The following is a 22,120-nucleotide window of genomic DNA, read 5'->3' as shown; positions in this document are numbered from 1 at the left end:
GCTGCACTGCAATTATTTCCTTCTGAATCAGGGTGAAGGAAGGCTTTGCTCTTGTGTTTATGGCCCTCTGGAACAATACCTATGGGGTGAGGGTGCAGGGTATGCCAGGGAGGTTGATTTTTGATAAGGGTGGGAAAAGAAGTTGCATGTGTGTGCATGCGCATCCACAGGCTCTGTCAGAGTGGGCAGGGAGGAGCACGCTGCTGCAGCAACAAACAACGTAGCCTCACTCCAGGAATATTAAGTGCTAACACTCCTGACATCTTCTCATTCATCCTTTCATTTACGGGTTCCCTTTTCTGGATGGCTTTTGCAGTAGTGATGCTGTTTTAAATTCATCCTGCAATACCAAGCCTTGGCAGCCTTTTCTTTATAATAGGGCAGAGAGACGCACATGGTTGTGGCTCTGTAAATGCATGCTGACCATGTATATGTGCACATATGAGTACACATATATGTACATTTATTTATATATTCATATGTATGCATGCATGCACATATATATGCACATGTATGTGTACATTTATATATACCTATGTATATGTACACATATACATGCATGTGTATACATATACATATATGTGTGTGTATGCAGTGCTTTACACAGAAGGGATGCAGGAAGATGCTGAAGTGTGCAGATGGAGATGAGTTTCTCTGTTGGAACTGATCATGCTGCAGAAGAAAGAAGTTGTGCTTAGTACCAAGAAAAGCCATTTCTGATGGCTGAGGGGAGACAAAAAAATAATAAAAGGTCCTGTTCAGGAAAGCCTCATGAGACCAAAATGCAACTCCCTTTCTCACAACCTGCAGTTTACCAGGCAATGACTCCCAGTCTGCTGGGTGGAGCATGGGTGCCACAGGCTTGCTCAGCAGCACAGTCAGTATTAAACTTGAGCTGGTGACTGAAAGGCAGCAAATCCAAGAATGATATATCCAGAGACCCTGAAATTCTGTAGTACTTTCATTTGTCTGATTTCTTCCTTATGTAGTCTGTCACTTTCCAGATTAGCTGTTTGTGCTCCATTTCTATTATTTCATTATTAAGGAAGCATATGCCGAATTGTGTGGAAAATTTATATTCCATCTATGGCTTCTTTTTTCAGCTAGTCCTCAGAAAACTTTTGGGGCTTGTCACATGAATCCTACAACACTGTTTTTTTTTACTTCTGGGTGACAGGAACTAACTTCCTGCTCTGAGCTCAGAAACAAGTTTAAGTTCAGCTACAAGCCTTACCTGACCTGTGTTTCAGAGAAAGCATCTTTCATAGTCAAATATTTGTAAGGAGTCTGTTTGGGACCATTTGCACCCCTTACAGCAGTGAAGAAGTTCCCAATGATTCCTATGGCCCATCAGATAATCAAGAGCACACAAAATTTTCAACCATAACATTTTTACTATTTGACTTAAATAATATTTACCTTAAATACTATTTGTCTTAACACATATAGTAACATATATGTAAGGCATACACATGTGGCAGCAATCCACCTCCTTCTGCCACTTTTCTAGGGTGCTTATGCAATCAGAGCAAAGGCATACGCACCTTTGGTGGGATGCAGCTCACACCCAGCATAGAAGAGGCAGCGAGCAATTTTGCTTTGGCTGGGTCCTCCTGCCTTAATACATCTAAGTGCATGGTGTGGGGTTTGTGAGCTTGGTGGGAGACAAAGGCATGGTATGGTGTGGCGTGATATGGTGAAGAGCTTCTTCAATACTTAGGTGTAGGAAAGGACACCCAAGGAAACATGGTGCAATGAAGGACGGGAGAGGCTCACGTCAGCTTGCGCTCTGTTTGAGCTTGTGTGCACAAGCTTGAGGGTATTCTCCCATCTCCACAGCTAAAAAATGGTGCAAGTTACATGGTCTCATGCTTCCCTGCTAAGCTCCCTGTGTGTGCCAGTGAGGTGGTGGGGCTGCCTGCAGACACCTCTCCATTTGCAGTCCAAGTCATCTTCTGCACCTCACCTCATGATAACAGAGCAGCTGTTTGCACCAATGGGCTGTGTGTAGCTGTGCAGGTGTTGGGCAATGGGTTACCCAGACTGGGAGGGATGGCATCTAGCGTGGTCCCTGCATGTAACCCTGAGGGCCACATGTGATCTCTGTGTTTTACAGCAGAACTGGTTTAAGTCCATGCCATGGATGCTACATTTACTGTCACACATATGGCAAAAATGGGAAAAGGGTATGGTTCAGTCACAAAATAAAATTCTCACAGGCTTTTGGGGGACAGTAAGTGCTCCACTGCAATAAACAGTGAAAATGTTAAATTAAAATATTCATCTTTGAGTGAGATTTTTGTGCAGAAAATAGTAACCATTTTCAGTTCACTCATCACTTTCACTCTTCCTTCCCAGACACAACTTGGGCTGTGACATCTCATGTTTACATGATGGCTTCTCTTTGTGTGAATGAGCAGCTTCAGCTGTGGACTGTGCGCTGCTGCCACGGGCACCAGGGTACACACACGGCCACGGGTGACCATCCACGCCGGCAGGAGCGCCCCCACAGCGATCACGGCTGTGCTGCCCAACACACATGGACGAGCGCTCACTCCCCTCCACACCTGTACTACCTTCCCGCAAGCACGCCCACCCCGCCGTGTGGCCATGCACATGTGAACATGCACGCGTGGGCTTGCAGATCCACACAGCCCACACCGAAGTGTGCACACGCACTCCGCACACACAAAACCCCCGCGCCGCAGCCCCCACGGTCGCAGGCACTGTCCGAGCCTCCTACGGGCATGGATCCCTCGCCGCCCGGCCCCGCAGCCCCCTGCAGACAGAGCCTTCGTCCCCCGCCCCGAAGCCCCCGGGGGGCACGGAGCCCTCGCCTCGCAGCCCCCCGCGGGCACGGAGCCCTCGCCTCCCGTCTCCGCAGCCCCCTGCAGACAGAGCCCTAGCCCTCCGCCCCGCAGCCCCCTGCGGGCACAGAGCCCTCGGCCCTCAGCCCTGAAACCTCCGCGGGCACGGAGCCCTCGCCCCCCGTCTCCGCAGCCCCCTGCGGACACAGAGCCCTCGCCCCCCGCCCCGCAGCCCCCTGCGGACACAGAGCCCTCGCCCCCCGCCCCGCCCCGCGGCAGCAGCGGCCGAGCCCGCGGTCTCCGGCGCCCTCTGGCGGTCGCCGCGCAGAGTCGCCCCCGCCCAGTGCCTCTCCCGGAGCCCCCCGGAGGCCCGTCTGCGCTCCCCTGCTACATCTCAGCTGGCACCAGGGGCTTCGGGGCTGTCCCTGCACTCTCCTGCTTCGGTAAGGTTGAGCCTGTCCTCTGGGCATTTGCTTGGAACATTCCGGGCTAATCATCCCCTGCCCCTCGCTACTGAGCAGCCTTGCCAAGTCCACCACCATGCAACAGCTCTGAAAAGGATGTTCTTTTACCACAGACGGGGAAGGAAATGGGGTTTCAGATGATGCTCATGAGTTAACAGGAATATCTGGCAGCATTTCACAGATAAACCCCTAAGGGGCCCCAGACCCTAAATGCTGACCGAGTCAGATCCCATTAAGCAAATCAAGAAGGAGCAGCCTGAAAATTGGAAAGGGCAAAATGACTGCACTGCTCTTCTGTGTTCCAAATGTGAGGTATTTCAATATCTGGTGCAGAGCCACGTAGAGTCCTATCACGGTGCCTAATTATGCCACAACAGCCTCACAGGCATTGTAGCCCATGTTTCCAAGGGTTTATCTGTGCCACACATTCACCCTGGGTGATCTGCATTGGTGTCACACCACAGGGTAGCCTTGGCCAAGATTTAGAGAGCGGTAGTTCTCTGAGGGCTGAAGGGGACCATGTGCAGCCCCCATCCCATCCCTCTCCCCAAGACAGGGTAACCCTTGCTGCATCCTTAAATTTAACCATGGGATAAACAGCCATGCCACCGTGACCTCTGTGCTCCTGCTCACCTGCCTGTGTGTAACAGCCCTGTATACCAGCCTGGCTGAGAGGTGCTCCAGGAGTCTCTTGACACTTCTGGGAGAACTTTTACAAACTATTGAGTGGAGAGACAGAAGGGGTGGTGAGGCCCTTATGTGTGAGACTTCAGTGATTTCACCTGGTGTCTCCTTCTCCTACAGGCAAACCCTTCCATGCAGCAGGAACTGGAGGAGTTGCTGCATGCTCTCACATGCAGAGGATCGCAAGCTGGACTAGCCCAGGTTTCACTGGAGAGAACAGCTATGTATGCTACTATACCATAATTTGTATGGTATAGAGCTAAAGATTTTGTGTGTGTGTGTGTGTGTGTGTGTGTGTGTGTGTGTGTGTGTGTGTGATGGCTCAACTACTGCTTCCACTCCTGTAAAGAGTGTAGGAAAAGTTATAGCAAGAAGGATGATGGTACTTGGATGAGATGGCAGAGGGAGAGGGCAAAAGCAGGGTGCTGCTTATACTCACAGCAAACCTCACACAGGCAAGAGCTGCTCTTCCTCAGAAATAGTCTGCCTCTAAAAGGAGCACACCACAACGAAAGACCTTTGCTGGGTCAGTCTAAAGGTCTTGCCTAACCTTCAGTCCTGTCCCCTGCTGGTACTGGGTGGGGGCCAGCCAGGAGCACATGGCCAGCATGGCATCATACCGGCCTTCCTCAAGTGCTTCAGAGACATCCTGAGCCAGTGGAAGCTGCACCCCTTGAGAGACTCATTTCTTCACCCATGAACTTGTTTGATCACTTCTGGACTGTCTGAAGACTTCAATATCCACAACCTCCCTCTGCTCTTTAAGGAGCACAGCAGCAGTCAGTTGCCAGCAATGACATCATGGCCACACATCAAATTTGGGTGCTATGTTCTCCTGTGAGTTTAGGACCTTGGCATTAACAGGTGACCTGGCACACTGCCTGCTATTAATTGCTACCTGAATTGGCTAAATTAAAACTGTCTCAGTCACTCTTTGCTCTGCAGTCTCCTCTGCTGACTACAGGAGAGCAAAGCCAAGGAAGCTGCTCAGTGTGGAAAGAATTATCTGGGCTGTGTTCAGAGCTTCCTGGGAAAGGCATATGAGCTTTTTGTCAAGAAAACTGTTAAGCTATGCAGTGCTGATAGACTATTGACGAGTGAATGCTCAAGTCCTGAGTCGCAGAGCTCCAAATCTCCCCACTACATCTGGGGCACTGCTCTTACTGAGCCCTCAGTGGACACTACCTAGGCAGCTGAAAGAAGCACAGTTTAGTTCTGAGATGACTCAGTATGATGCCCCACAAGGCCTCAGCAACTGAGTCTCTAGTGGTGCATCCTCTCTGGCATAGATTTACATTTGCTAGGTGCAGAAGCAACTGAGATTGGGGCAGATTTCTGAGACCTGATCTTTGTGGGGTGAATGAAAGGGTTCTTTTTCTCCCTGCCTTCAAGACTTGAATTTTTAGTGCTGCAAGGCACTGCAACACACATGGCCTCAGCTCCAGTGTCCAAGGTTGGAAGGCTGCTTGGTAGCCCTGTACATGCCCTACCTCATGGCCAATGTTGGCCCCTTAAAGCCTACAGTGCCCACTGAGGGTTGGGTGCTGCATGAGGGGGTGATAAATGCGTAAGTGTATCTGGGCAGAGGCACAGAATGCTTTGTGATGAGAGATATAAGAAGGGGGCAGTGTGGACTGAGGGGATAGGATGAGCCTTGCACTTGTACAAATGCTGGGCTACAGCACGGGAAATGATACTAGCAAAGGTCTTGAACTGAAATGCCAATATAGCAATTCCCAGCTCAGGGCATGGACAAGAGCAAAAGGAGGATGGTGATACATGGAGCTTTATGTAAGCACGCAGGTTGGATAGGTAATGAGAACAGGTTCTGGGAGAAGGGAAGATATCAAGAGGAAATTAAGCCCTGATCAGGCATAGGAAAGCAGGGATAGAGGGAAGCAGGTACAGGAGAGTGATGGTGCTTATGGGAAGAGGGCACTACGACCAGGACTGCAAAGGCAGGCAGCCAGTACTAGTCAGAACTGCAGGAGAAAAAAGCTCCTACAGAGCTGTTTAGGTATGGCCGTGGTGCCCTGTGGAGCTGCAACGCCAACAAGCAGCACAAGAACGGGCAGGAGCAGCAGGTGAAGGCGTGCTGCCAGCGCAGGGGCATCGTGCAAGGCGCAGCGCACCTGCAGCTCCCTGTCCCGCACTGTCCCTTCCCCGCGGCCTCGGCTGTGTACCCCCAGCCACCCAGCAGCAGGGCCGGCCGCTGCCCGCGGGTGTCTCCCACTCTCCTTCCTTTCCGCTGTCCCTCCCTCTCTCCTCGCCCCGCCACAGCCGGCGGGCGCCGCCGCCAAAGCGCCGCTCCTTCGCCGCGAGGTGGCAGCCGAAGGCAACGAAACCCAAACCATGTGGCTCTCCTCCCTCGCGACCCAAGGCAGTGTTCCGGATGGAAACGGCACGGATAACCCTGGGAATAACAGCCGGGCTCAGGCGGCTCCGCAGACCCGCACGGTACCACCCCGGTCCCGCACGGCAAAGCCCCCGAGGGCCCACGGCGAGGGAAAGGTGCCAGCCCTGCCCGCTCCGAGCCACTGCTGCTATACAGCGATGTGAAACCCGACCCACTCCAGCCTGCACCTCCCCACAACCACCAAGCATCAGCCTCCTCAGTAATATCCCTTTGCGGGGCAGATCCGACCTGTTGGTTGGTCCTGACCATAAAAAGCAGGACATCTAGTCCCTATGGCAGCAGAAACTGAGGTTGTGGGGGAGAGGAGGGAAGGTGGTATGGTGATGGTGAAGTTTCTAACCCATTCTACTTACTGAATTCTTTTGATGGGCCCCCCCATAAGAATGACATGGACCTGTTGGACTGAGTCCAGAGAAGGGCCATAAAGATGCCCAGAGGGCTGGAGCACCTCTCCTCTTAAGACAGGCTGAGAATTGTGATTTTTTAGCTTGGAGAAGGCTCTGGGAGACCTCAATGAGGACTTCCAGGAGCCAAATGGGCTGACAAAAGCTGGAGAGGTACTTTGTGTAAGGGCTTGTAGTGGTAGGAAGTAATTGTCTTAAACTGAAAGAGGGTAGATTTAGATTGTATATAAGGAAGAAAATCTAGAAATTCTTTGCTATGAGGGGAGTGAGGAATTCACAGAAGCTGTGGATGCCCTATCCCTGGAAGTGTTTCATGGCCAGGCTGGATGGGACTTTGAGCACTGTGGTCTAGTGGACAGTGTCCCAACCCATGGCAGGGGGAGTTGGAACTATGTGATCTTTAAGGTCCCTTCCAACTCAAGCCATTCTATGATTCTACTTCCTCCACACAGATATTCCCCCTTCTGTCTCCTCACTTCCTTCAGCTCCCTTTTTTAACAACAACAGCACCCCTGAAGGGACCCATTAGAGAGGGAGATGGAGGTTTTGGCATGACCTGTAACCCTTGCTCAAGAGCCACATGAGGCCAGATGTGTAAGCAAAGCCACAAGTGCACAGGTTGCACAGGGGCATGCCTCCAAATGTCGTAAGCACGATGATCACCAGCGGAAACTGAACCAGTGACTTTCAGGATTCCCAAAGCAGACCTTTAAAAAGGGTCATTGGAGATGCAAGAAGGAAACAGATACATTCCAGGCCCATAATCAGAGGGAAAAAAATCACCTATCTGTCTACATGTTTCACACCCATATTTGCCAATCTAAAATATTCTACTGGGTCCTATCATCTGAGTAAACTGAAATGGAGGCAGGAGAGAGCAAGTGGCAGTTTTTCTTGTATTTACATTAACAACACTTCACGACTTGATGTATCTGCAGTGCTGATGAAGGAGAGCCCACCAAGAAGTTTCAAAGGGTATCAGAGAGCTACTGGCTGTGTGTTTGCTTTGGGAAATCTGCCCTTGAGACCCTGTCAAAGAGCATGGAGTGAAACTTGGTGTTAAAGGGCAATCAGTTTCCATTAGTTTATGAATGGAATTTAGGCCAGAAAGCAGCATGAGATGGGCTAGGAGAACTTGTCTGTGATGGGAAGGAAGGAGTCATGGTCTAACAAGTATAGCCACCTGCTGTTTTTCCAATTGCTGTCCACCCTGAGAGACTGGGCTCCATGCTATTGATAGGCTGACTCTACTTACAGTGAAGGTTGGAGTCCTGCTTCTTGAGCAAACAAAACCACCAAAAATGATGGAGGGATTGGACAAAAAAACCCCCACCTCTAAAGGAGAAGGTGCGAGGGGAAGAGGATGTGCATCATACAGGTCTCTATCATCTCATTCCCTGGGGACTGAAGGGGTCTTAGGGTTTACAGTTGTCAGATCCTGTGCAGGGAGTAATTTTTCCTACTCTATTGACTCTCTTGCCAGGGCTTCAGAAGATGAAATCTTTATTATCATGAAGGCTTAAAAGGGAGGAATACTGTTAATTCCATTTTCAAGGTCATACTTTGGAAGTTATTAATTTCTTTCTTCCAGGGCTTTGCACTCTACTCTGAGGCTTTAGGGATTACCAGCTTCTACTTACTAGGGTTCATTTGGGGCTTTTTTCTTACTCCTTTCCTGTTCCTTCCCCCTCTTCTTTGAGAAGACACAGTTTTTTCCCTCCCTGTTCTCAATGTTGAAATTACTTTGTTCATTGCCTGCTCATTCCCCATTGTCACTGTCAGTTCTGCTCCTGTAATTAAAACTTGACTGCAACTACAGTGGCAATAGGCTGGCTTTCCTAGAGGTGGAAGTACCACTGTGTAACTAGGGAGGATGCCCTCCAGCAACTCTCCAACAAGATTAAGGAAATGTCTCTGGTGTCTATCAATCTTTGCACTCAGTTTAATGTATTTGAGAATTTGCTCATGCTTTTTTAGCACTGAGCAGTTCTTACCCATGTTTTGGAGCTCATTCATGGTGTACTAAAGACTCATCTATCATACCTTATATGTCTGAGTGAAGAGTCATTCTGTAATGCAGCTCACCCATCCTTCCCTAGCGTCTAAAGAATATCCCTGAAATTTTATTTCTCAGTGTCTTTCTGAGAAGGTCGTGGTGTTCAAAACTGGCTGCTTACACTATTTATCCTGGAGCTGGTTTACAGTAATCCTAGTCTAAAATTGAACTGTTATCCTGACCAGTGAGGCTGGTGGTGGCTAGAAGTCCACCTGTTTCAAGGTTACATGGATCCTTCACCATCAAGTCGGTCTTGCGTATATAAAAAGTTCCAGGACTTTTTCACAGCTGAAGAAATAGTTCTCCTACTCTTTCCATTTCCCTAGCAATTGGATATGTAAAAAAAAAAAAAAAACAAACCCAAAAACACCCCCCAAAAAACCCAAAAACCCACACATCTTGAGGAACAACTGATACAAAATTGGATCCTTAAAACTGCATTGTCTTCAAATCATTCATTGAAGATTCTTATTCTACAAGAAAAACATCCAAAAAACCCCACATAGCACAGACTTTCTCAGCGGCCATCATGGGGAAGATCTGAGCTTTTTCTGCTTTTTCCTTTCCTAGGATAAGGCAGTCTCTCCCCTGCTTACCTCTCAAGCAGATGTGTAGGGCATAGCAGACCAAATTTGGGTGATGCCAGCACATAACCTGGTGTCTCAATGGAGGACAAACAGCATGGCTCCCCTCATCCAGAGCACACACAGCCCTATGAAGCAAGTTTGCTAACTGGAGGCTCTGGAACCTCTTGAAAAAATAGTATTTTCATCAGCTTCATGTTTATCTGTTTACTCACTTCATCCCTGCTATGGTTTTCTACATGCTTTGCTGGATATATGGCATGGGAATGATTTGAGTGGCTGTGTACAGAAATGAAGAGGGAGGGGACATACCTAGGGATGACTGCAAAGGAGAGTGGAACAGAAGGAGAACTAAATTGGGGTGGAGAGTGACCAGCATGCTTGAGGTTACTCTGGTACTGGCATTCAGTCATATTGCTCCCTTTGTCTTTCCTGTCTTTCTGTAGTATCTGCAGCACAGTGTCCCCCTAGCCTGTCCTTGTGGTCTTCTAAGGGCTATCACTCCTTTCTGGGGACTCCTTTGCAGTGAGCTTAGCAGACACCAACCCTTGTCCCCACCTATCCTTTCCTAGGAGTGGAACAAGCTAGAAGGAGGTTTTAGCTACCTTTTGTCAAAGGCTGGTTCTGAACAATGAGCAGTACAGGGCCTCCATCACAGGAACACTATTAACAAGCCTGTGTGCTCGTTTCAGCATTTCAATGAATTAGAGATGTCACGAGAGTCAAGCTGGGTCCACAAGCTGGTATATGTCTCTAAAGTGTGGGATCTAAGTAAATATTACTTTGTGTTCCCTGTTCTCATCAAAGTATGAATATGTCTTGTGTGTGTGCAATTCCAGAGTGAGATTCCTGGTCACTTTAACACCCTAACAGTGCAAGCATAGCTTTAATACCTGGTCCAGACCTGGGAAAAGCCAGAGCAGAAAGCCATCATGGCTTCCCACAGCCCATTCCCAGTCAGTTATTAAAACAGGAAAGTTAATACAGCTTATGCAGGAAGCTGAGCTGGCCTTAAGCTGGATGAGTTGGAGGAATGGAAAACATGCCAGAAGCTAATCCTGTGCCTCCTTTAGATGTTCCAGGGTGCCTGGAAAATGTTTGGTGGCTATGGGATGTGCCTTGAGATATGTGCATGAGGTGTGTGCATAGGGTGCATATGGTGATGTGGCTCAGGAGTGTAAGAGGGATCGCTGTGCCTGTGTACCTGCAACACCTACCGTAGAGGCTGCCTGATGCATCTCGCTGGAGCTATGCTGGTTACAGAACATCCTTCTCCATGGCCTGACCCCATGCTCCCATCCATGCACCACTCCCCAAACTGCAGAGGGACATGCAGGCAATGTTGGGGAAGGGCCAAGCGCATTTCTCCTTTGCTCACCTGCCCCTTTTGCAGGGGAGCTCTGCTGACAGACCTGCTAGCCCATGGGAGGGAAGGCCTACCAAGAGCCCTGTGCTTTTTCTGCAAGCCTGGTTTCTTTGGAATGGTTAGGTTTTTTCCCATGCACCCCCTCCCTCCCAAATCCCGCACCTCCCTTCTCCTTTCTGATTGTTTTTGTTTTTAGGGAGAGCATTCAGACAGCTGTATTAATCATGCAAGCCCAGCCATGTGTAATGTGCTTTATCAACAGCAGTGCAGACACTGAATGGCAACCGGTTCACAGGCAGGCCTGGTGCAGTGCCTGAGCTGGGAAGATAAACCTGCTGCTTCCCAAACCAACTTACCGTCATGGGTTAGTGAATGGAGAGACTGTTCACTTGGGACAATAACCAGAGGGGAGGACAACTTGTGAGGAAAATTCTGGAGTGGTTTATACTGGAAATGGAAGGGGAAGGAGGAGGATGAAGGTGGAAATTACTCTTTGATCATTTTCTCACAGGGATTGGAGGATTTCTTGTGTGTGTGTTTAAGGATTAAATCAAGACAACAGTGGCTGTTCTCCATCCTCCTCCTTGATTCCCTATTCCCTCCACACTTGGGTTCCAGTCAGCCTGTCTGGCAGCTCAACACAAGAAATAAGGAGAGCAAGAGGGATAGAGCAAGGATTTAGGTATACCTGCTGTGCAGTGGGGATAAATTGCCTTCAATGTGTCTAAGAAGGAATGTTCAGTTGATGACCTCAGCAGCTCATCTAACATACAGATGGTATCAGACTATGAGTGTCCTCTGGGCTGGGGATATCTGGCTCAGGAGGGTTATAGCTTGCCCGAGCTCTGCTCTGCAGGGTCATCTGCCCATGCTACAATATCAGACAATTGATTTTCTACAGCAGTCACTCTTCCACATGTTTGTTTTTAATCTCTGCAGTGCAGTTGTGTGTTTTCTCCCCCACTGGTTTCCCCCCAACCTCCACTCTCCCACCTGACTGCTGTGCCCTCACCTCTGTTCCACAGGGCTGTTCTGTATGCATGCAATGCCATACCAGGGACTACACAGACCTTGAAATGTTTTCCATGTCCCACTTCCAGGGCCCAGATGGAGAAATATCTTTCTGGGACTTCCAGTCTCAGATCCTACCCTCTGCAGCTGCTCTTCCTCACTCACTGGATTCTCCACAGCACTGCTACAATGCAAATATATGCAACCCAAGGCTCATTTTGGAATAAATCAGTGTAAATTAAAATTAATGAACAAAAAGTAGAGAAACAGATCAAGCAATAAAGCCATTTCTCTTTCTTTCCCTTGTGTCTCTCTTTTAAGAAAGATAATTTCTTTCCTCTACATTTTTTTTGGTGGGGGGAAGAAGCAGACTGGTTTTTAGGTTTTTCTAAGCAATCTCAACAAACAGAAGCTGTCTGTTGCTATTCAGAAAAAAACACCAAACATTGTTGGTAGTTGTAGTAACAAATAATTCTTGGCATTTCTATTTTCCCTAAGATGCTGTTTCTGGCTACATCCATACTACCCCCTCTTGGAAGACACAATCATCACCTCTGACGTTGATATTGTTCCCTTTAAAACAAATGGTCAAAATAAAACACAGTGCCATCCCTTGCCTGGTATCTATGAAATAGAAAGAAGCAATTAATATGACGTTGGCTCTCTGCCTTCACCCTGTCTTGTCCTTCCTCTTCCCTTGGCCTGAAATTCCCACAGGCTTGGCACCCAGTGCAGTCCCAGACCTCAGTGCCTGCAGCCCTGGCAGGGACAGACACTGACTGAACAACAAGAGCAGCTTGGTCTGTCTGAGCATCCACTCTGCAGAGCCAATCCCTTCTGCACTCACCAAATGGAGAATGAGCTCTCTGGAAAATCTGGCTGGATAACACGAGTGGGAAGCAAGGAGAACTGTGAGTTGTGGTTCCCACTCAGCGTCATGGGCATTATCAGCTGCCAGTACCTGAGACTCAGACAGCTTCTAGGGAAGTGAGGCATGCTCTGAGTAGTGAGGCACACATCACTGTGGAGTGACCAGTACAGCTGAACTATGGCCCTCAAATGCCTTAGAATTTATGGAAACACAACTTGCACATGGCTCCAAATATGCCCTCCTGTGCTTGGTCTCTATGGCCATTATTTTCCCCTGCTCTTTATTTTTTTCTCTATTTCTCTGCCAGGATCACAATAAGGCAGAAATCTATTTTGCCCTGTTTATGCTATGGCTTCCTCTGCTCTGCCAACTGGTTTGTTTCAAAAGCTTGAAGGCTTGGATTTTCACTGACCATTTCTTGGAGCCCAGATGAGAAAACACCTTCCAGACTCAGTGAAGAGGACTCCAGAGATGGATGGGTTCTTTAGCTGGGCACCTCATTAGGAGGGCTGGATTCTGAGGGCTGTTCCCCCAGCACTGCCTAGTCAGCAAACACCCATAACGTATTAACCCTTTACAGCCCGTAGTCTCTGTTGTAATCCCTCATGCTTCTCTCTTTAGCTTCAAAATGCTCAGATGTCCATTCTTTCGGCAAAGCAGACCCCACTGACAATGAGAGCTGCAGGCTCAGCAGAACTGGCAGGGCCATGCACTAGAGAAAGCGAAAAGGGAGCAGGGATGGGTGGAGGTCACCACTGCAACAGATCAGCTTTCCTCTCCACAGCCAGGACGTCCATAGAGAGGAAAGAGGACTGACTGAGAGGGAATGAGAAAGAAAGGTGCTCTCTGTTTCCCACTCTGGTCATCAGACCCAAATGAACATCTCTTTTCTCCCTTCCCCCAGCTCCCACCCACCTGATGAAGGCATTAGTGACAGTACAGGCTACACAGGCTACAGCTAAATGGAGACTATCTACGATCTACAGTCATACAGGGTCATTCTCCGATCAGTGCATGTTTTGGCAGAAAGACAGGACTGGTCATTCTCCTTTTCCCTCCCCCTCCACTAATTGCTAACACACTACTTCTATAAACCTTTTGTCAACCAGTTGATGGCCATGACTTTGTCTGATCAGGCCCTAAAGATGGACACACTTCCTGCCCTGTGGGCAGCTCTGGATGTGCTGTTTTCTGGGAAACAGCACATCTTCCCTGCAGAGCTGAGAAAACCTCTGGTTAGCCTATGTTAAGCCCTCATCACAGAAACTCCTGTGAGGAAGACTCACAGGTTTTGAAGCCCATCAGTCTGGCTAAGCCATTCTGATATGGACACTAGGTGCTAATCACAGAGGAGAGACTCTGTATTCAAAATGTTGAGGACAAGGGACAACGGAGGACAAAGATGGAGCTAGTGCTATAATTGTGACAGATCCCTTTGAGGTTCAACAGTGACCACACTTGCTCTGTCATTGGCAGATGTGGTGTGGGATGAGCAAATTCTCCTTTTCTAGAAGAAAAACCCCTTTGAAAAGGCACCTGATGATGCAGTAAGGCCCCTGCTTTGTGACAGCCAGGTCTTGTGTCAGCCCATTAAAGCATGATATTACAATGCAGGCACGAAGATGTGGCATCACCCCAGAAGACATTTCAAGGCATTTTGAGTGCCTGGCTGCAAAATCAAGAGGGCTGGAAAATTTACCAAGGACAGTTCAGTTGAGAGCTGAATCAGCTGGGTTCCACCAGCCTTTTAGGAAACTGCCTCATCAAATTCAAGTCCCATTTGTTTAGTTGAATGGGCTTCTTCTGAGTCTCCAGCCTGCCTGAAAGCAAGATGTTTCCACAGCAGCCAGCTAATGATAGCAATGCTTAGCAGGACTACAGTGCTCTTCATCTCAAAACACCTTCCTTTTAAATTAATGCTCAAAGCCCCACAGGGCAGGAAGTGTTAGTTAGGATTGAGAGAAATGAAAACTGAGGGAAAAAGAGGAAGAAGGCTGTGAATCTGGCCATTGAGAAGAGGCTTATTTGAGAGCCGTGGACTACATCTCAGAACATCAACTCATAGGGATGAAAATGTCTAACAAGAAAATTTTATGCCCGAGGTTTCTCTGAAGGTGAGTAGCAAAGTAAAAGCGTATGTTAAGTATCAGTATCTGTGCTGAAGGCCTACATTGGAGAAGCTGGTAGGAGCTTTCAGAAAACAAATGAGGTCCAGAGCATTTAAACTCTACTTTCCCTCTCTGCAAAATCCTCTTGCTATGCTCTGGGTCACTGGAGATATACCAGCATTTGGCACCACAAGTTCCTGGAGACTCCTCACAGAAATGATGTCACACCAGGATGTCCTTCAAGATGATCTCAGGAGACTGGCGAACAGTAAAAAAAAAATAACAGGTTCAAAGACAGAGGGGGAAGTGTTTTAAAGGATTGACTAAAGCTATGCAGGATGGCCTTGGCAACTTGATTAGAAGGTGTATTTGTAATGGGAATCCTGGCCTTGCTTACTCACAGATTTTGCTTTATCATTTAGCTTAATGGGCTACTAATTCAAACCCAGCTGTAAACAGGACAGGCTATGAAAAAAATTAACACTGCCTGCCTGTGGAATTTAAGGATATATAATAAAAATAATCATAAAAACAAAGAGCCATGAGTTCTCCATCAGACAAAAATATTTGTCATTGAAAATTCTGCTTAAAAAAAGAACACCTAAAATTGGAAAACTCCTCAAAACCTTATATCCTAAACAGCCTCAGCAACTTTAATTTCATACCCCAGCACAAGTTTCATTTGCAATACATATGATAATGGTGTTTAATTGGATTTATTTTTCCACACAAGGTTCCCAATGGCCTACTTTACTCCTTTTCTCAGCTTCTTGAATGTTATTTACAAATCACTCTCTGGGATTTAGTTTTAATGGTAGCCTGATTTCTACCTCTCTCCCTCCTTTTTTTGTAGGTACTTTTCTTTAATTGTATTTGTGGATTTGCCTTTTAAATAGGCAATTGTGACTACATCCTGAGCCTGAATAAGTTGCCAAGAGCACAGCCTGATTTGAAAACAGCAGAGTGGTTAAATGGAGCTGGTGTAACACCCAGCATTTATTGTTCTTTTCATGGGAGTACCTGCAGGTGCTTTGTTCAAGCAGGTGCTCTTTTGCAAAACAACATGGGTTCCTAATAACACTCTACCGCAAAGCTCTGTGCAGACATTAACAATTTAGGTCTCTGAGTGTCCCACCAGTTCAGTGCATCTTCATCGCATGGCAGTAAAACAAAGATACTACGGAGCTCTAGGCCAAGATTTTTTAAGTGAACATAGGGACTTGCTGTCTTACTGTTGATTTAGTTTCAAACACCACTTTCAAATGCTGTAGCCTGCTTTCTGGTAATGTCTACTCTCTGTGGTTTTTTTCAGAATCTCAAGGTCACAAACAAGCCTCAAATCTCATATGGATGTTGGGGCAATGCCGCCTGGACCCGAGGTACAATGGGCAGCACAGGGACAACACCCTGACTCTGTTTTGTCTTCACACCTTCTTCCCTTGGAATAAAGCAGACAATAACACCTCACCATGCTTCTTTTCATGCTCTCTCTCTCAAATGCAGGACTATGTGACTGGCAGACTTGGAGTAGTGTGACAAAAGAATGAGAAAACAATGTGTTTCACTGTGGATGTAGTTGCATCTAGTTGCACAACTAGAGTGAAAACCCCTTCTGAAAGTATTTTAATTTTTAGCTTTTTCACTTGTCCCTTCTATTTTCTCTGCAAAATTTTAGGTCTGCTTATGCTTTTGATCCAAATCTGAACAAGCGGGCAAAGACCGCTTAGGATGGGAACACATAGGTATAGGCCTGCAGACAAACTGAACATCACTGAAAAGTGGCCAGACCTGTGTGAAAACACAATGTCATGGCTCAAAGCTTGGCTAAAGGTTGTTGCTGTTCCGTTGACTGTTTTTTTTGGAAAAGGGAGGGGGAAAGGGGATGAGGAAGGTAAGCAGGAAAGACAAAATGACATGGAAATGACAAGGGAAAGCCCTTATTTCCCTGCATTTCTGAGCTGTTTTGCCCATCCCTAGCTCTGAGCATTTGTCAGGATGATGACGGAGAATGACCCGGCTAAAGAGCTACTTCAACATAAAGCATATACTGACCTGGAAAAGGATTGGGGAGTGTGGGTAAAACTCGTTCTACGGGGGGAAAAAAAACAATAAGCAACATGCAGGAGAAAAGGACAAGCCACTTTTCACACCAAGCATGCAGCAGATACAAACCTGATGGAGTTGTCCATCCCCAAATTAGATGAACCAGAGTAGGTTTCATATACAGAGCATTTTGCTAGCAACACGCCTAATACACATCAACATCCCCTGGGACTGGGAGTCAGAGAGAAGTCATTTGAAAAACTCAACAAATAATAGCCACACAGCAAGAGGGATTAAGCATCTGCAGTGAAGGTAATTGGAGTTGATGGGCCATATCTTCCCTCTGACTTTCAAGACCACTCATGTCATCATTCTGCAGCTCCTCCTAGCTACACCTCTGGCTGGAAGCTAGTCTTGGAAGAGAGGTGACTTGTGGAAGTTCTCCATGGGTAGCTGCTGCCTCCCCATTCTGTACAATGGATTTCTTCCCAGTGACAGGCCCCCTGATGATCTGTGCATGGGAGCAGTCACTCTGGTGAATCCTTCTTTAGAGTCTTTGTCCTCTGAGAGGAACAGAGTTTTTGCAGACTCATCACCTCTCAGTTGTACCCAGAGCCTGCTGTTTTGTTTATAGGGTTTTTACATGTCCTCATTGTACATCACAGCAGGACTTTGTCTTACGTCACTGCTGGCTCCACAGTTTGCTTCTTCCACAAAAGGATCCCAAAAGAATTGCACAGACACTGAGGGAAACCAATATTAGAGACCTCAGTCTGAGGCTAACAGAAGTGTTAATTCTGCTTCACAGATGGTGCAGCTGATGCACAGAGCAAGGAAGCAATTTGCCCAAGGTCAAATGCTCAACTATTGGCAGAGCCAGGCACAGAACCAAGAATACAAGGTCCCCAGGCTTGACTCTGATCACTGGATCTCCTTTCATTGCCTTCAGAACTTGCTGGATGTCTTCTACTAAGACAAGTTCTTCCTCCTGGACTGATACATAGGTAGATTTTCAGCTGCAACAACTGGTAGGCCTGGGGCAATGAGCTGTCTTCTGGCTTACCTGCTGAGGTCACTGCTGATGGACATAGAACTTGGCAGGATACATCAGTAGTCCACTATCATTCCCTGATCAACCCAGGCCCAGCTATTTGGAGGCTAATGCTCTTTATACAGTATCTGTGGTGCAAAGAGTGAGTTTCTGCCTTCCTGGAGCCATAAGGATGTAACAGGCCGGGCCCATCCCTGTTACACTGGCAGAACTTCTGCCCTCCTGGTGGTAATGGAGTTGTTTGAATCCACAGCAGGCACAGGGGAGATCAAATACAAGTCTAGCCTGGGTCTCTGTGTTTATGGAGCAACAGGGGACTATTGTTCTGCGAAAGCAGGCTGTTGTGCTGACAAGACTTCCTTGTTATTTAGTTTGGTTAAATAACTCAACTCCTCTTTACCTTCTTCCTGCACAGCAGGCTGCAGGCTGCACAGCATAAGCAGTTAAAGCAAAGCACTACAGCCTCATTATCATGCTGCTTTCTATTCAAGGACTCTACCTCTGTTCTCCTCGCCCGCTGTGTGCTGCTTTTATTGCTCCACCCTGGCTCATTAGCAGTGTCTCAGCCTTGCTCCGTCTGACTGTCACCCCAAACCACTTTCCCTGTCTCCGGAGTCTCTCGGTTAGTGACAGCCCAAGGGAAGACACAGGGTTTGCACTGGGAACCACTAAGAGGGATTTCAGTCACAGTTAACATTGCAAACCCTCGCAGCAACCACTGTAAGCAAATGCTCAGGCACAACAAAGCGTGGGCAGAGAGTCAGAAGGAGGGGTGTCAGCCTGTGCACACTGCCAACACTTGTGCCAGGGCGCTAACAAATAATGACAAGTTACAGGCTGGTGCCAGCTCATCTTAGGAACATGCCTCTCTGCAATCAAGACTGCTGGACTCCACCTGAAGCCTCGCAAGAGGCAAGGGTGGGATCCTGCTTGATGCTGCTTCCAGTTGGCACAGGCCTTGCCAGTTGCTGCTTTATCTCTGTGTTTTCTGATTCCCCAAAGGGTACAGAATGAGGTGGCACCTGATGAGGTGGCAGTCTCCTTAAACTGAAACAATTTAGCCAGCAGGACTGCACCAGGATGTGCAGCACTGACCTGTTATATCCTCTGTCATCCTATGGGAAGGGAAGCTCTGTGGGGCACAGAAGTCACTAATTTGGAAAAGCTTTCATTTCTTTTCTCTGCTTTGCTAGAATGCACCAGGTACCTGCACCTGCTTCTGTGTGCCTGTGGTGAGGGTGTGTAGACTTGCTTATACACTACACAGGTGCATACCTATATATACATACTCACCTACATGTAAACCTATGTATCTATGTTCCCACAACAAATGTGTATCTGCTGTACATATATAGATATATACGTATATAAATATACACCATTCTGTGTAGCAAGGGTTAAGATACAAATTTTGACTCTTACTCATAATCCTTTTCATAGCACTCTGTTAGTGATTAGAAAAAAAAGAAAACCTGTTCCCTACCTCCTAATATACTTAAGAGGTAAAACCTTTTGCCTTCAGTTTTCACCTCTGTTGCTCTGTGATGGCAGCCCTGGCTTTGCCTCTTTGTGAGGTAATTTTCACAGAGATGTGTGTTACTGCTTCTTACCTAGGTCTCACCATATTTTGTGCTTGGGGGTTACAAACCCTGCTCCTAGGTTCTGCAGAGGTGAATCAACTTACTGGCTCACCCATGCTGCAAAACATGGTCCTGCCTCCCAACTCCTCATACCCACAGATGTGTGATACAGCTTTCTCTCTTGCATGGGCTTTGGTGCCTGATGTGCCTGTCCATGAACTAATTCAGCTCAGTACAACAAAAGAAAACATTTGAGGCCATTTCGGGGAGGTGATTAGTAAAGCTCAGTTATCTTTTCACTGGTTTAGCAGGTTGAACTTGCTCAGCGGGTTGTCCACTGAGTAGCAGAATAAGTGAGACAACAAAACCATGTGGCAGAGAGCAGGGCAAGCAACAGGATTTGGGATGGAAGGGATGGCAGCAAGCTATTAGATTGGTTGTATTATCAAACTGTACCCAAGTACCCTCTCTGCAAACATATTCTATATTGCTGTTGAAGACAGGTTCTTGGGTAAGTTAAACCTTAGGTGTGGCCATTTTTTGTGTTATTGTAAACTCAGTCTCCAGGAGTGAGTGGTATAAATCTCTCCACCTACAGCAGGCAATCCTGCTGCTACATCCTTTAAGGAAGATCACTAGCTATCTATTCATACAGCTCAAGGGAGATGCTTTTGTATTTTAATGCATCTTCTATCTATGACATTGACATCTAAGGCGCTCAGTCTCTCAGAGTTTTTCAGTGTTGGCTGAGATTTCATGAAGTGGTAGTCACCCATTTTTCTCTGTTGCTAAACTGTTCTTTCACATCACTTCCCTAGCTCCCTATCTGCCCTCCACCTCAGGCAAAGCTGCCAGTACCTCATTATTAACTCTCTGGTTGTTTCTTCACTCCTTGCTGCCATTCTTCTTTGTGCTGCAATGGGACACTGAGGTACCATCGCTGTACTTACCTCCCTAGTGAGACGTTGCCCTACAGTGAGCTTGTTCTCTATTAAAAAAGAAATAAAATCTCTGATTCCAGGGATGAAAAACACTCCCAAGTATTTGAGTATCTGCTGTACCTTGCAAAAACTCGTCACTGCTTTATTTTTCTGTCTGGCTGTGTGGCTGGGAATGTGCATTGCCTCTTATTTCAGCTACTGTGTGATCACTATAGCATTTATTTCATCTGGGCTTGTAGGTGTTTTAGCTGCATTCTTTATCTTTATGAGCTGGATTCCTTTCACTCATTTCCCCCCTGATTTCTTAACCTTCAAAACACCAGCTGTAGTCTGCCTGAATTTATATTTTTCTCTTTCTCTCTTCCACACTAACTAGAAGAACAGGGATAGGGATTTCCTGAAACATTATGAAGCAATTGCACACTGAAGAAATAGGGATTAACCAAACAACAAAAACCAAATTAGAAATAGTCCACTGAAAATCATCAAATCTCTCTCAGCTCCTGCACCTCCATTCTCCTTGCTCTTGTGAAGTTCTCTAGTGTTCTCCAGCATAAATAGGCCTTGAATTTCTAAGGTAAAAATGATAAACAAAAGCCAAAAACTTGAAATAAGGAAAATGTTTTTCATAGACATCAAAAGGGATCCTTGTCATCTTTAATGGTTGCCACATTTCTACCTGGAATGGTTAACAGCAACTTTTGCAAGATTTCCCTGGGTCTCCTACAGGTTCTGCCACTCATTTTATGACCATGGGTAAACCACTTCTTCACTCTGTACCTTGGCTTCCTACTGCAAAATGGTGCTAATAACACAACAATTTCTAAATAACTTGTGATATTAAAATATTCATTGCTAGCAAATCCTTTGAGATCCTTTGAGGTGAAGTTCTGAAGTCATGTAAAATGCTTTTCTAGCAAAACTAACCCCCAAGCTAAAATCATATGTGCATACATACATTATTGAATTTCATCTTATACTTTGTTTCAGTGATGCATTTCAGTTCATCTGTGTAACAGGAACCAACAGAGAGGGCCAAATTTAGAATTCAGTCACAAATAATGGCTTCTAAACTTAGAATTATATTAATATCAGCAAGAATAAATCTGGAGTATTTGAAAATTGTGTTCCAGATTGCTGCCTGAGGATTTTATTTGAATCTCATGACAGTCACAAGACCAGGGTGAAAAGACTTTCAAAGTAGAAATTTGCTTTGTGTGCTGCAGTGCTACAGGAAATCAAATATATGTTCTTTTATGATAATATCTGTTCTTAAGAAAATAACTTCCACAAAATACACCCAAATTTCAAAAAATTCAAACTGCCGTAAAATAAATCCAAAGGTGGTAAACAAAGAATGCAAATGTATTTATCCTTTTGCACTACCTCTGTTAAAAACAACGAAACCAAAATGTTGTTTTTATGGTGGTTTGATTAATCTGACCACACAGAGGAGAAACTAGACTAAACTGCATCCCATACTGACTCCTTCACACAGCTTATCTTATTTTTGTTTAACAGGACACGCAGGTCATGGCATGAGCGTTTTAATTCAACTTGGGACCATCTGAGGAATACTGCCATAAGTCACTTTTGTGTTTGTGTGTCCATCTGTGTGAGTGGATCATTTTGCTGCACTCTATCTCTGGTGGCAATAATAATGTGTGGTCCACCCTAGCCCAGGTTTTGAACCTGGAATTGGGAACTGCATTTTGAATACACCACGGTTTGTAT

At 46.6% G+C, this 22,120-nt stretch overlaps 1 protein-coding gene across 2 annotated transcripts in view; it reads right to left on the bottom strand.

Moving 5' to 3' along the window:
* The window catches only part of LSAMP (limbic system associated membrane protein), a 323,673-nt gene that overhangs the window by 8,115 nt on the left and 293,438 nt on the right, over positions 1 to 22,120 (bottom strand). Inside the window, exon 7 of one of the 2 annotated variants that reach the window (XM_071560498.1) lies at positions 16,824 to 16,859. The exons of the other annotated variant lie outside the window; for it this stretch is intronic. Within the exon in view, the coding sequence (XP_071416599.1) occupies positions 16,824 to 16,859 (36 nt within the window). The remainder of the gene's footprint in view (positions 1 to 16,823; positions 16,860 to 22,120) is intronic. 2 annotated transcript variants of the gene reach the window in all.

Source organism: Pithys albifrons, chromosome 1, assembly GCF_047495875.1.
Source record: "Pithys albifrons albifrons isolate INPA30051 chromosome 1, PitAlb_v1, whole genome shotgun sequence".
Classification (NCBI taxonomy): domain Eukaryota; kingdom Metazoa; phylum Chordata; class Aves; order Passeriformes; family Thamnophilidae; genus Pithys; species Pithys albifrons.
Note: the sequence above shows the minus strand (reverse complement) of the source record. Positions and strands in the feature narration are given on the sequence as shown.